The sequence below is a fragment of the Manis pentadactyla genome, chromosome 19 (assembly GCF_030020395.1).
Source record: "Manis pentadactyla isolate mManPen7 chromosome 19, mManPen7.hap1, whole genome shotgun sequence".
Lineage (NCBI taxonomy): Eukaryota > Metazoa > Chordata > Mammalia > Pholidota > Manidae > Manis > Manis pentadactyla.
Genome location: NC_080037.1, coordinates 10,277,768 through 10,292,062, shown reverse-complemented (window position 1 = coordinate 10,292,062; position 14,295 = coordinate 10,277,768). Strand labels below are relative to the sequence as shown.

The window sequence follows — 14,295 nt, the reverse complement described above, 5'->3', positions numbered from 1 at the left end:
GAAAAATGACTTGAGCTACACCCTGGTACCTGCTGTTGTCTGCTATTCCTGCCCAGTTCTGGCTGCAGAGCTGGATTTGACAAGATGAATGAAATGCAGTGAACTGAAGCCCCTTCCTTTGGCTGCATTGTGGAGATGCCACCTGCTGGAGACGGTACCCTGCTACCCTGGCTGGGTGGACGACCTCTCTAATCCTGAGAACTCTCCGTACTCCAGCTCGGACCAGCTGCAATCTGACATCTTCTCAAATATCTGCCCTTTTTCTAGCATCTCTGTCTCTGCCCTCTGCAAATGGAACCCATGGGGCTTCTTATCTCCCTCAGTCTTCATTCCATTTCTCAGAACATTTTTTCCTGTTTTCTAAACTCCACCCCTCCATGCTACAACATCAATACTTATGCTTCTATCCTTCAAAGAGATGAAGTTTAGCAAGGCTTCCTCAATACCCTCCCAGAGATATTCCCTCTTCCACGTTCTGAAATGCAAGCTGAGGTGCATGGTCAAGTTTTCTTCCTTGCTGCTCTTTCCATTAGCTCTCTGCCAGCCCCCACCCATCTCTCCCAAGCCTCCTGAGTACAGGAAATGGTGCAGGGGAGCGGCCAGGGCTGGGTCTCACACAATGGCTTTATTTAGCTCCCAAATGAGATCACATCATGTCACATCACTGCTTCCACTGAGCAGGATAGGAGATTCTGAAAGGGGTCTGGGATCAGACTCTGCTTGAGATGGGGACAGGGGAGGAAAGCAAGAAGGGGCTCTAAGAAGTTATCTCACTTATCTTCCTGCCTCTGGATTGGATGGTTTCCCCACCAACACAGACCATCAGATTCTCCTGCCCCCTCCTCTGAGTGTGTAACTTCCAGTGACTGCACTAGCCATCAGGGATTTGTGGACCCTCTACTCGGTGCTGAGATGGGAGGCATATCATATTTTAACAGAGAGAGACATTTGTTATTCAAAACTCAGAGACGACAGTGGCTTTGAAGTCTGTCAGATTTGTTAGCTCTGCCACCTTCATAAGCCACATGACCTTGGGAGCTTGCTTAATGTTTTTGAGCTTCACGATCATCTGTAGAATGGGAACGATACCTTGTAAGGATGTTGAGAGATTTAATGGCAACGTATGAAATGCAACTAACATTGTGCTGGCACATATTAGGTCCTTAATAAATGCTATCCTTCTTCTTGTTTATTACTTAGAGCAGCAGGGCATAAGAAATGGAGAGCAGGAGGGAATGGAAGGCCCCAGACAGAAACAGAAATAGGCATTCCATGATGGCTACCTCACCGTTCTCTCTTAAATGAGAGAGGGAAAGAATAAGTAACCCACGCTGACACACAACTGTGATGGGGACTAATTATCATAAACAACTTCTGACAGAGGAGAATACCCATGACCAGAGCAAGAAGGGCCAGTAAAACATGGCTTTTCTGTCCCTTGGAGCCCTGCTGAACCCTGACAAAGGTGTCCTCTTCAAAGAGAAGGTGGGGGACAGGGTGGCCTCTGGTAGTTTAAAGCAAGGGTTGGCAAACTACAGCCTATGGGCCAAATCTGTCCTGCTATCGTTTTTAAATGGTTGAAAAAAATCAGAAGACTACTTTGTGACACACAAGAAATTATATGAAACTCAAATTTCAGTGTTCATAAATAGTTTCTTTGGAACACAGCCATGCTCATCCATTTACGTATGGTCTAGGGCTGTTTTTTGCATTACGACAGCAAAATCGGTAGTTGCGACAGAGACCATATGGCTCGCAAAGCCTGAAATATTTATTATCTGGGTTTTTACAGGAAAAGTTTGCAGACTCTGATTTAGAGCAACTGGGTCTCCAAATCTCAGGCAGGAGGACAAAGAGATCAAAGTGAGACACTGAGGTGCACTCTATACCAACCAGGCATTCTGCCAGGTGCTTGGGGGAGCAGGGCCTTTGAAGACCCCAACAAACCCATTTCCTAAAGAGCATCTGAAGCCTACAGGAGGAGAGTTAACGCCTAATGAGTGCCTCCGTCATGGGTGGGATTTTCACAGTCACTTCATGAAATACGTTCTTTCACGCATAGAGAAAAAGCAGCACAGAGAGGTAAAGGAGCTTGTTCAAGGTCACAGAGCTGTAGGAGGTGGAGCTCAGTTTTCAAAGCAGATCCATCCCACCACAGAGCCCGAGTTCTTTTCTGAAATTAAATGACAAGCTCCCAAAGACAGCGAGTGGCTGGCTGGCTTTGGAAGAAATCTGGCGTTATTGTTACTCACCCCCACCTCCCATGCCCCCCTCCTCCCAGCCAAAGAAAGGAAGCAGCTTCTAAAAGAAATTAGACGTGGGCTCCAAATAAGTTAAATGTGTCTTTTCTACTCCCTGTTATCTCAGAAATCTGAATGAGGTGATGGGGGCAGGCGGGGCTCTGCTTATGTTTGCTGCCAGCAAACACTGGGGGTGGGCACTGCAGCCACACAGCCCTGCACGGCAGACTGCAAGCAGTGCTGGTGGGCCCTTCCGCAGCCTGGGGGGCTTTCTGGGTCTGGCTCTGGGGTCCTAAGTCTCCTGAAGGGGGGCAATAATAGGGAAGACCCAAAGAACCAGATAATAAAGAATGGGGAGGAAGGAAGAGGCCAGATGGCATGGTCTACTGGCTTCTCTTCCTTGTCTCCTAGCCCTGGGGGGACAGAGTCATAGAAAACCCTTTGATGGTTCAAAATTTAACCCACCTGCTGCTTCTCCCATGGAAAGTAAATCATTAATCCAACAGTGTCTGCAGAGAGGACTAAAGCAGGTCTTCTCTTAGCCTCAGATAGAGAAGGCCCTAGACATCAGTTTCTTCCCACCCCTGCTCCCCAGACACTCCATTCTGTGGCAGGTCATAGCACCCAAACCTCTTAATACCTCCCCACCTCGCCTGACTTGGCTGCGTTGCGCTCTATTTCTCAATGTGAGACACATGAGATTTTGCTATGTGCTGACCACTGGTGTCCTGGAACTCACTCTCCTTCTCTGGCTGTCCTGTCAAGTGCACGATGTAGTATCATGATTCCAAAAATCAAAGGAAAGGCAAGGGGTTTATGTACAGGATCCATTCATTCAGCAAACATTCTTGTAGCGCCTATCAGGTATTGGGCACAGAGAAGGGGACTCACAAGGGTCTATGCACAAATACAGTGTGGTAGGGCAGGGGTACCATCCCTTAGTGGGACAGGGACAAGTACAGGCAAGAGCCTCTGCCCAAATCAGCTTCAGGTTAACTTCTGAGTAGCACCCACCTGCCTCTGGAGCTCATGGGGGGCAGAGTTATCAATTTTATTAGTATTTAACTCTTAACTCCAGAGGTTCAAAGCTAGAGAGTCAGGCATCCCCAGCCCCTTAATCTAACATCGCCTACTAAATCAGCGAATCACGCATATCAAACCCCCACCCTAAATCACCTCCACCTATTTGATATCTGAGGCTTACAAATCATTCAGGAATTTTGCTGCTTTGGGCTTCCAAGTGTGACCACTCTCTTTTTTAAAAAAACTGGTTTGCAGACTGAACGTAGGGACCCCAACCTCTTCCCTTCTCCTGGACCTGTATGTTTGTTCTACACGGGGCTTGTTGGGATCCAGAATAGCCCCTGACATGTGGCAACTAGGGAGGAGAGGGGCAAAGTCAGTCAGCCCTGTTGTACCTCCTGCCAGTTCCTTGGCATGCCCTCTGGGTGCTGTGCCAGAAGGGTGGGGCCAGAGAGGGTCTGAGGTTCAGAGAGAGACACCTGAGAAGACTTTGGCCACTGTGTCCCAGGGAAGTAAACCATCAGATCTCAGGGGACAGCTAAAGGGAGTGGGTAGAGTAGGACCCCTGAACTGATGGCTAGGGTAATCTGGAATCTGGAAGTCTCTGGCTCTCAGGCATGAGTTGGTGGCCCTTTCAATCTCACAATTAATGCCCAAGGATAAAGGGAACAATATCAGGCACTAGAGGAAGGGATCCTGGATAAATTATCATCTCTAGGTTTTAAAATCACAGAACCATCCTTCCTGTCCATAACTCCTAAGAAAAAGAGACCAAAAAAACCCAAAATGAACTTTGGTGTCTGAACTTGAATCTGGCCCTCAGTCCTATAATTCACCTCTTAACTGATAAGGGTTAGTTATTTAAATTTTCCAAACCTCATCTTTACTGGAGTGATGTCAATTAACCCCATAAGACTGTGAGGATTAAGAACATATATAAAGGGTTTAGCATCACTTGTCACACAAGTAGTAAGTGTTAATTAACTATTGGCAATGACTGTGATTCCCTATTCGTACACACACACCACACAGTGCTCCCTAATAAAGAATGGGAGCTGAATGCAGGAGGCTGGTGGGGAAGCTATGACTTGCTCTGCCTTCCTGGAGTGCTGAGGGGTTCTGGAAGAGCTCTGCTTCCAGCGGAATGGCCATTCATGGGGTAAGAGCCCGGGGAAGAGGGGAACTCACCAGGCCTGGGAGATACACCAAAGATGGGGGACCTGTTCCTGTCCTCAGCTGGTGACTTCAATATAGCAAAAAGTCCTGCTTCAGGCAGCCTCTCTAAGAATCCAGTCCAGCACCGTAGTGGAGGTGTCTTTCAGTCCTTTTAAAGGAACTGCTCATGGTCCAGAAGTTTGCATAGGAGACAGGGGGGACTCATTACAGTCCAGACCAGCTGCCTCTTCAACTACCCTAGCCCTTCCGCTCCCCGCCCTACTTCAAACATCCTAGACAGTGCTGGGCCCAGGCCTTTAACCCCTTGGGCGCCATTGCTGGGCCTGAGGATCCCGGGGTCCCCCTGTCCTCAGCATTCCCTGAACAAACGGCAGCCACTGGATTCAGGCTCCTGGGGAAACAGGTTCAGGAAGCCAAGCCGGGGTCACTCTGCAGAGAGTATGTGAGAACCTGACATCCCAGGGAAACCCCCGCCTCCATCCAGAGAGGGGAGGGTAGATGTGAGGAAGGAAGAGGCCCTCTCTGGGAAAGGTCCCCAGCTGGAAATCTACTCAACAGCAAGGTCCTACTGGGGTCGGGCAGGTCCTTGGCCCTCTCTCAATCTGGGCTTCAAAATTGCTTGTTGGTCCCTTTAAGAGGCAGGTTACAGAAGGGGGAGGAGGAAAGACTGTATTTTCTGTGATGAAAGTACAGGGAGGGGCGATGACAAGGGCAGCTACAGCTGAGGGCCGGGAGCAGGGTGGCCAGCAGCTCAGCACTCATGGCTCGCGGCTTGTGGTGGATACGGGCACAGGCTCTGACCCGGGCCCCACCCCTCCCTGGCAACAGCTCCTGGGGGCTCTGACTCACCCTCACTGCGTCCCTGAGGCAGAGGACGTGCGGGCAGACATTGGACCTCCTGAGTATGTGTAAACAGTGGAACATAAATGCCGGCCCATAATAGTTAATAAATATGCTAGCTGCCCCTTGGCTAAGGTATTAAGTGCGTATTAAAGGAGGTGGCCCATGCTCTGTCCTTGCTTTAACACTCTTACAGTAGGTGCGAGGAAGGCGGCAGCTGCTGCAGACGTGGGAACTGTGTGCCCTTTCCTGCCTGGCCGGGCTCCAACCACAGGATGAGTGGCAGTGGCCGTTCCCACTTTGGAAGAACCCAGGAGCAACACCTGCCTCATTTTGCTGGCGCAGTGCCCTCAGAAATGCTCTAATGAAACAATCTTGTGATTATCCAGCTGCAGACGCAGGATCTGAGACGGGGTGTGATGGCCCTGAGGTAGCGCGGCCAGGGAGCGGCGCAGCTGGGGCAAGGACCCAGCGCTGCCGCCTCCGCTGTGGCCATTGCTGCTTCCAGCACGCCGAGCTGATCTCAGGGGATGACGCCTTGGTAACCTGGCATCCTGCCACCGAGCTGCTGTATTCCTGCAGCTTCTCGTAAACTCTTATTCCCATGGACTTTCTTCGGTCAGAGTCGCAAGTACGTGAAGGGGGTGGAATCTAGGTAGATGGTTCCTCCTGGCACCGGGCTGGGTGTGTGAGTGGGCAGGTGCCAGCTGTAAGCCTGGACGATGTGGGAGGGAGAGCAGACTGGTCTCCAGGGTGGTGAGGATCTGGTACATGTTGACAGCTGGGTTACTATCTGTTTTGCCTTTTGGGGAGGAGCCCCTCAGTTTTGGAAGCCAATCTCCAGGACAGATATAAATAGGACGAGTGCTTGCCCTCTCTCCTGCAGACCTGCAGACCTGCAGACAATCTCGAGGTCGGGGGCACCGCTGCCTAGGGTGGCTGGCATTAGAGCATAGATGTGCTGTCCACTGCTCATCCTCCTATTAAATTACCCCAGGAAGTTAAGAGGGCTCAACCCTAAAGCCAACGATTCCAGCTAAGTTTTCCTGTCTAGATATTAGAGCCTCTTGTATTCTCCAGTTCCACTACTCAAGGGAGGCTCAAATTCCATCGTGACTCCAAGGAAGCCGAGCTCTCCAGAGACGAAGGTTCTGGCTTTGGCCTTTTTTCAAAGTGTTTGTGACACTGCCTGCCCCATCCTTCTCCTGTCATCTCTTTCAGGCCTGGGTTCCCCCATCTCCTTCTTCATAACAAGGGCCAGCACGCAAAGTGCAGAGCTCTGAAAGGCAAGATACAGATCCCCCCAGCTTTTGGGAAAGGAGTGCCTCCCAGAGTTCAGACTGAGGAAGAAATCTCCCATCACCTTGCAGGTTAGGAAGCTTACCCTGTCCTCTAAACCTGTCATGTTTTCAGTGACTATGCAGAGGGAGATAACGTGTTCCCCCCTCCAAAGACTAACACGTCACAGCCCTAGCGAGCACAAGGATACTCACCGCGCCAGCTCCCTTTTCCCTCTCTGCACTTGTTTTCAACCACAAACTTCTGACCCAGTGCTTCCCCCCATTCTCCTGAGCCAGTCCCAGGTCTCCACCAGGAACACAATGAACGAAGGCAAATATATCCTCCTCGCCCTCTGACCTGGCCAGTCCTGGGGCATCCGAGCTGCAGCCCCTGCAAGAGGGATGTGAGCTGGTGGAGGGCTACTCCATTTGCAGCTTCCCGTTGTCTCCATGTCCTTTTCATCCTTCCTGGGGCCCAGAGGCTCTGACTGCTGGGTGAAGGAAAGGTTAACCCGGTTGGGCAGCACACCCCACTCCAACAGAATTTAAACTGGGAAACTTGGTGGCAGGAACAAAGCGGGTGTTTGTTGGGTTTCCCTCCTGCCTGGGTGGCCGTTCTCGGACCACGGCATTCCTGGGTTGGACAGAGTCCGCTCAGAGTGGCTTCTTTCCACTGCTGCAGCAGCAGAAACCACTGCCTTGCCATAGGCCATGCGCAGGGCACAACGAGGGCATCCAGGCATTTCTGCCTGGCAGGAGCGCAAAGCAGAGGCATTAGAAATAAACTCAAGCTGTTGAAATCACAATGTTGCTCATGTGAAGCCTTCGTAAGATTGTGTATCAGTGATACCTTAATTAAGAAAAAAATTAAATTACAAATAAATAAAATAAATTCAAGCTCAAGAAAAGCCAGTTCTTAAACAGAGGAAGGGCTAGAACCAGGCATAGCAGAGCTTTTCAGGAAGTCAGTAAATAAACCAGATCAGAATGTCTCCTGGGGCATGAGAACAGCTGCTGATCTGAAGACCCTCTTTCTGCTTCCCATGTCCTCTAGCTGTGGACAGGAGTGCACAGTCAAGGCTCAGGGGAACAGGTGGTGACTGGTGAGAACAGAAAGGGAAGTGACGGATGGTAGCAAAAGGGGGCAACTATCTCTGTGGGAACAGGACCCTCAACCCCTATGGCACGGAGGTGAGAACTCAGGAGCTGGGGTGCTCAGGGCCTGAGCTCCAAAAGCAACATGAGCCCACCCAGGTGATGGGACCAGTGAGTGTGGCATTAATTTTATTAGAAAATCCCATTTGTAAGCACTTCCCTAACCCAGAACAGAGACTAGATAGCCTCCAAGAGTCCCACAGCTTTCATTTTTATCTTCCAACCTCTTCTGAGGGGAGGGCAGGGGCTGAGCGGGTGTCAGGCGGTCTCTGACTGCCCCCTCCCAGACCTCTGGGGGAGTTCACGTTACCAGCAGGATACTCCACGGCACCTCAGCGGCGCACCAGAGGGCCCTCTAGGCTCAAGGCTGCTGCTGACGGCGTTCCTGTTTGTATGGCTCTCACGGCCTCCTGGGCCTGGTCCTCTGCGCCGGGTCAGAGCAGGCCGGGACACAGGAGAAGGTGGCCAAGGGCGAAGGGAGAAGAGACTGCATTTGAGACACCCTTTGGAGTCTGGAAAGCACCTGGATTTCTCGGGAAGGGCGGCTGTGGAAGCCCGGCTCAGTTCTTCTTGGTTTTGGGCGTGTCGTACTTCCTCTTGCTGGAGTACCACAGCAGCAGGGGGATGCCGATGGAGGGAAGGGTCATGACCCCAAAGGCGGCCCAGTCCAGCTGTGGAAGACAACAAGGCCTTGCTTAGCGGTCTGGATTCAGGCACAGGAGAGGATCAGGACGGAAGAAGTCTAATGAGAAAGGGGCAGGCCAGTGGAACCTGGGTGGGAAGCTTCCTCTCTGACCATTCCTGACACAGAATGGCTCTCTAAAGACCAATCTATCTCACAAGCTGGGAAGCCAAAGGCTCACCTGACCCAAGCCAGAGGGAGGGAAGTTTCTCCCTTCCAGACAGTCTTTGAGGAGGAGATGCCCAGATGTAGCCCTGACAGTCAAGCCTCCTGTGACCTAACCCCTCCGGCCCCCTCATTCCTCTGCCTCACACTCTGCCCTCCGACCTTGCTAAACTTCTTGTGCTTCCTGGACTACACTTCATTTTTTCTCACTTCTGAGCCACTCCCTCTTCTTAGGGTGCCTGTCTTTCCTTACCTCCTCTTTGACTGGTTAAACTTCACCTCCTCCAGAAAGCCCTCTGTGACTCTCAAGGACCAGGTTAGCTGGTCCTGCTGTGTGCCACCCCCCCCGGCACCTTGTGTAGGACCTCTTAGCACTTTCCCCCGCTGACTTGCTCTGAGTCCTCTATAAGCTGCTAAGATCTTTAATGGAAGGGACTGTGTCTCACTGACCACTGTTCTCCCAAAGCAAAGCACAGAATTGAGCACACAAGTGGGAACTTCATAATTATTCACCGAATGGATGAATAAATGAATTTCCTCATTCAGTACTTTAGGCATATCTTCAAAAAAGTCTCTCCTAGACTGGACCACAGCAAAGTTCCCACTGAATCTTCCAGATGCTCTATAACTCTTTGAATCCAGGCAAATACTCTTTTAAACCTCAAAATAGACTCAGGACTCCAAGACAGGGCTCTACTTGAGGCTGAGTAGAGAAAAAGGGCAGCTTTTTGATTCCAGCAATTGTAAGCTCACTGCCCAAAATCTCTAATCATGAGTAAGTCAAGGCATTTGATGGCTGTCTGATGGTATCAGACACCAAAAAACCGATATGACAAGAACCAACTACAGAAATATCCTGGGACCAGAGGCTCCAGAACCAAAAGGGCGTTCTCGTCCCAGGGGAACGGTGAGAGAACACAGCCAGGCTTACGAAGTGGGGGGAGAATCGCCTGTCAAACTCCCGCTGAGCCAGGATGCCTCCCTGTCCAGGTGCACTGGTAAAGCCGATCTGAAAAGAAGAAAAGAGCATTAAGGCAAGTCTCCAATCCCTCCTCTTCTGAGAAAGGGCAGTCCCAGCCAATCCAGTTCTAAGCAGCAGAATCTTAGTTCCCCAAGGCCTAAGAGGGCTTCCAAATGAGGAAAAGCTTTTGAACTAGTCTGAGTTGATGATTCTATGCATTGTGAAGAGGAGGAAATTAGGAGCCAGGAGGCCTAAGAAATACATGATGAGTATTTAGCAAACAAGGCAGGCCAGGTATGTGGCTGAAATTAAAATCAAACCCTTCTATCGTAGCCTCAGACTCTGGGAAGAGTTGCTCACCACCACTGGCTCTTCTGCAGGGCCAGGTGTGTAATGGAATGACACGCCCTTTGTAATCATTTCCCTAACCCTCAAGTGGAAATACTTCTCTGCACCTCACAAGTTGACATGAGCCACAAAAGAAATCATGAGGAAGATTCTGAAAAGTATAAAAATCCTACCTAAATGTACATTACTCAGGGCGGGGAGGGGGGTTGCTGAGTTCGGCCCACACTCCTTTGTCTTGAAGTGGAGGCCAAGTGTTTGGAGCACACTGCACACAACTTTGTTCTAAAGTGGCAGCTGAGCCTTTGATTTTTGTGTTTTTTAACCTATCAAGTACCAGGTAGAAGCAAAGAATCCTACAGTTGGTTCTGAAAACAGAAATGAAACAGATGTGAAAATATAACTAGGATTCCAAGAATATGGTTCCATGTGGTTTATAAATAAATTCAGAAAGTGCAATGAATGTTAGAGAATCTTAGATTTCTTTTAGTTCTATGGGTGACTCTGGTCAGTCCCCTCCCTACGGTGCACTGAGTAGCCTACAGCCCACTTGTATGGTCCTGTCAGAGGCCTTTATAAATTCGTGACCCAAGCTTTTTGAGGGCTGGGACAGTGTCTTAATCTTCTTGGTCTTCACTAGAGTCTAGCACACTGCAGGGGCTCAATCAATGTCTGCTGACCTTGACACTGGCCAATCAAAAGACTGTTTACTACTGAGTTTCTATCAGTAATAGAAAACAGAAATCAAAGACAAGAGTCCCTGGCCTCAAGTTTGTAATAATCTGGGAGGTGGGTAAGAAAAAGAACTACTGAAGTCAGTAAATAATTAAATGTTCAAGGGACATAAGACTGTAAGAGCTATAAAAGTTTGGATGCAGTGAATGAATGTTTATTGAAAGAATGAGGAGGAAAGAGCAGTCACATAAGCAGAAAACAGAAACAAGGAGATGCAGCTCCAAGGTGGGGCTTGAGACGGGGAGGAGCATACTCCAAACAGAACAGAGGCCAAGTGGAAAGAACAGGCCCTGTGAGAGGAGGAGGAGAAGCCTGGCCTCACCAGGATGCAGGGTCTTGGTGGAGAGTGGGAGAGAAAGCTGGAGAGGCAGAGAAGAGCTAGAGACCTAGAGACCCAAGGGCATACGAGGAAGTTTGACCTTGATGTGATACGCAGGAGATTACTAAGGAAATACACAGAAACAGTGGAGACTGGGTGTCATCTGACAGCAGCACAGAAAACAGATTAGAAGGGCAAGGACGGCAGGAAACTGGGCAACAAAGGACACATTCCAGAGAAGCAGAAGGAATGAAGAGGAAGTGAAGGCTGTGCCCTCTCCACTCCCTCTCCATCCACTTCAATAGCTTTACTCTGGGACCTCACAATTTGAAACATACTTCCTCCCTTAGGACAATATCCTATGTTTCTGGTCCTTCTTATCTTCCTCAGAATTTAGTGGCTGCTTTGGAACTTTTCTGCAAGGTTTTCAAAGGCAGGCAGATCTGAGCCCCATCCAGCCACAGGTTTGGGCAACTCACCACAACAGGCCCATCCTCCTGGGCCAGGTAAGTAATAGTTGCTGAGGTGAAGTTGAAATAACCAGCCTTGAGAGGGCGCAGGACCACAGTGTGGGAGACATTGCTGGCACTGGCCCAAGAGTTAAGGAATGGAAAAAGAGGAAACTGAAGTTGTAAAAACCTTCCAACTTATAGACTAAGTGCACCATTCACAAGAAGAATTGCCAATACATGTGGTGATTTCAGACCTGGGATATACTCTGCAATAAAAATTACAGACTGTTTTTGAAATCTAAAGTCTGGTATAATCTGATGTCTTCCTAGCCAAGTTTGAAAGGGGTCTATGATGTACTCAGTATTGAGTTTATCAAGTTGAATTCAGTGTCGAGGCTTTTGAAGTAAACTTTCAAAGCACCTGTTAGGGCTGAAAAATTAGTCACTTCAGCTCACAGAAAATTTTTCACTGATGACAACTGAAGGAAGTTCTTGAAAATACAAAACAAAAACAAGAACTACACAAAGAGAACCTTTACCCTCACCAGAAAATCTAAATATAGTTTAATTCATAAGGGGGAAAAAATCTAGTTCAGAACCCTCAGGAGGTAACTGGTAGATCCAAGAGCCTCACTGAATAAGAAGAGTCTTTGAAAGGTCACTGGGTCCTGCACACTAACATCCGACCAAATTTCTTTTGCACCTTTAACATCCTCGCCCGGCCACAAACATCTAAAGCGTCTACATCTTTTCAGAATAGTACATTTTCATGGCTTATAACATGGACTTCAGGAACTTCCTTCCTCAGATTTACCCTAAGACCAGTTTCTCTTGCTTCATCTCATCCAGAGAGCTGACAGAAGAATGGCCATGCACACTCAGACCGTCTGGAGTGACGCTGCTGCTTTGCTGACAATATTCCCTCCAACACCAGCCTTTACCACCCACTGTCAAGAGGATACGGGGCAATCCGGTCCCATTTGACATTGAGCATTCCAGAAACAATGCCAAAGTCTTCTGGAGGGAAGGAGTCATCAGATAATTCCACATCTAATGCAGCACTAGGATGGAGGAAATAAAAAAGGCTAGTAAGCAATGGGTATAAAATTAAAGCAATCCACAAATCTAACTGCTTGTCCTAAAATGTCAGAACTATAAGATAGATATAGTAACTTGGGTCTGCTGCACTGAAGAATCTAGGTCAAGGACTGGATTCTATGGCTCAGAAGCACAAATACTCCAGTATAGACCCAAATCCATTTCTTCCCCAATTTATTCTCATGTGTGTGTGTTTAAGGAGGGGAAGAAGAGAAAGATGCATATCGAAGAGAAAATTAAGGGGAATAAAAGTCAAGAAAGGCAACCGAAATGCTTACAGACTAATGCAAGAAAGGAAGCTGAAACTTTATACCCCTGGGGTAACAAGGGATCATACATTTTCTGCCTTCTCGTCTTCCTCTCCCTGTTTCACCACAGTTCTTGCTCCTTCCCCACTCTGAAACTCTTACAACCCAAAAAAGTGGAAGATGGTTTCTTGTAGCTTAGGTAAGAATGTCCTCCTTTTCCCAAAGTAGGTCCAGCAGTATATTCATTCACCATGATGTGTGTTGCTGGAAGTCTCCCAAAGTTCAATCACTACTGGTCCCTATTCCCAGGTGGGAAATCTAAGAATCCTAAAAAGGGCCCCACCTGTAGCTCCAGGACCTCCTTACCTTGAGCCAACATTGTAGATGTTGTACTGTAAGGTGAGGTCTCGGCCCTCGACCGCATATCTGTTCAGCAGTGATTTAGAGGCCAAAAGCCTGGCTCCTTCCTCTGCTTGAGTGACGGCAAACAGAGCCAACACCACAAATGCCAGCAACCTCATCTTTGGAGAAAAGAAGCAGAGTGAGCTGTCAACCCAAGCATTTAAAAATCACCAAAATCTTCCTGATAATCCTCCCTGAAAAGTCTATCAAATCTTTGGATGGTATGAGAGCAGAGAAGTCTTGTCGACCACCAGAGCTGACCCTTGTGCGAGACTCCCCTGACATCTCTCCCTTCAGCCCTTGGAAATCGGTCTCAGCACCAACATATCCAGCGTCCTTTCCAGTCAGGGGTCCGGGATGTTCCCCAACTAGTGGAGCCTTCCGAGAGGACGCCCTGTGGTCAGAAGAGGGCTTTCCTAGGAGTGCCCGATCTCAGACCTGGAGCAGCCTCCTCGCTTCCCTCACACAAGAGTCCCCCACGGCGGCGGCCCTCCCGCTACTCCTCTCCTCCTCCACCCAGCTCCCCTCGGATCCCACCGCGCGCCCGCGGGTCTTCCCCCACGACGCCGTATCCCACTCTCCACCCTTCCCCCACGATCCCATTCGTTCTCACCCGTGACATCCTCCTGGGTCCCTCCGAGGGCTCAGTCCGCTCTGCCCGCTTCCCCTCTCTTGCCCAGATTACACGTCCTCCCGCCTGCACGTCCTTTCCCCCTCCCTGCCCTTCCTAAGCTAATCCTTGGCCTCTGGGTGATGCATGGATATGAGACTCTCCCCTCAGAGCCTGGGGACTCACCGTGCGCACCCCAAAAGCTTTTCGGGGGTCCACCAGACCGGAAGAGAGCGTCAGCACCCGAAAGAACGGAAATAACCTCTGGCAGGAAACCTTGGTGCTCCACCCGATGCCTTCTGGGAGTTATAGTTCTTGGCCAAGCCCCACCTTTCCCTTTGTAGTGCCAGCCAGCGTAGGCGATCCGAGCGCTCCTAAAACAATCCTGTGTGTGCATCCTCCACACTTTTCTTATTTGTCCTCTTCAGTGGCTTTTCAAGCTGTCTTGCCCTTACTGTGGCCAGCCCTGATTAGGTGTTTTGCGAAACTGGCCGACCTAGGGATTTGAATCATCTTTCTAGAATGTCTAGTGAAGTGTGTAGCTAGGAATTAGAGAAAAGCTGT

At 49.5% G+C, this 14,295-nt stretch overlaps 2 protein-coding genes across 4 annotated transcripts in view; both read right to left on the bottom strand.

Annotated features, from left to right (window-relative positions):
- The window catches only part of ARHGEF2 (Rho/Rac guanine nucleotide exchange factor 2), a 45,575-nt gene extending 38,504 nt beyond the window's left edge, over positions 1-7,071 (bottom strand). Inside the window, exon 1 of one of the 2 annotated variants that reach the window (XM_036922477.2) lies at positions 6,918-7,071. In XM_036922477.2, the coding sequence (XP_036778372.2) occupies positions 6,918-7,022 (105 nt within the window). In that variant the 5' untranslated portion in view covers positions 7,023-7,071. Of the gene's footprint in view, positions 1-4,451; positions 4,680-6,917 lie in introns of those variants that run through there. The other variant, XM_036922478.2, reaches the window with a different exon arrangement.
- Positions 7,072-7,826: 755 nt separating this feature from the next.
- On the bottom strand, positions 7,827-14,074 carry SSR2 (signal sequence receptor subunit 2). Of its 2 annotated transcripts, none has more exons than XM_036922489.2 (6): positions 13,918-14,074; positions 13,086-13,240; positions 12,336-12,434; positions 11,401-11,509; positions 9,493-9,570; positions 7,827-8,385 (listed from the first exon to the last, which is right to left on the bottom strand). In XM_036922489.2, exons 2-6 carry the CDS (start codon positions 13,238-13,240, stop codon positions 8,275-8,277), a joined length of 552 nt encoding a protein of 183 aa, XP_036778384.1. In that variant the 5' UTR covers positions 13,918-14,074; the 3' UTR covers positions 7,827-8,274. The 2 variants fall into 2 exon arrangements, with proteins under 2 accessions (XP_036778384.1, XP_036778382.1); XM_036922487.2 differs by lacking the exon at positions 13,918-14,074 and adding an exon at positions 13,735-13,877.
- Positions 14,075-14,295: the final 221 nt, after the last annotated feature.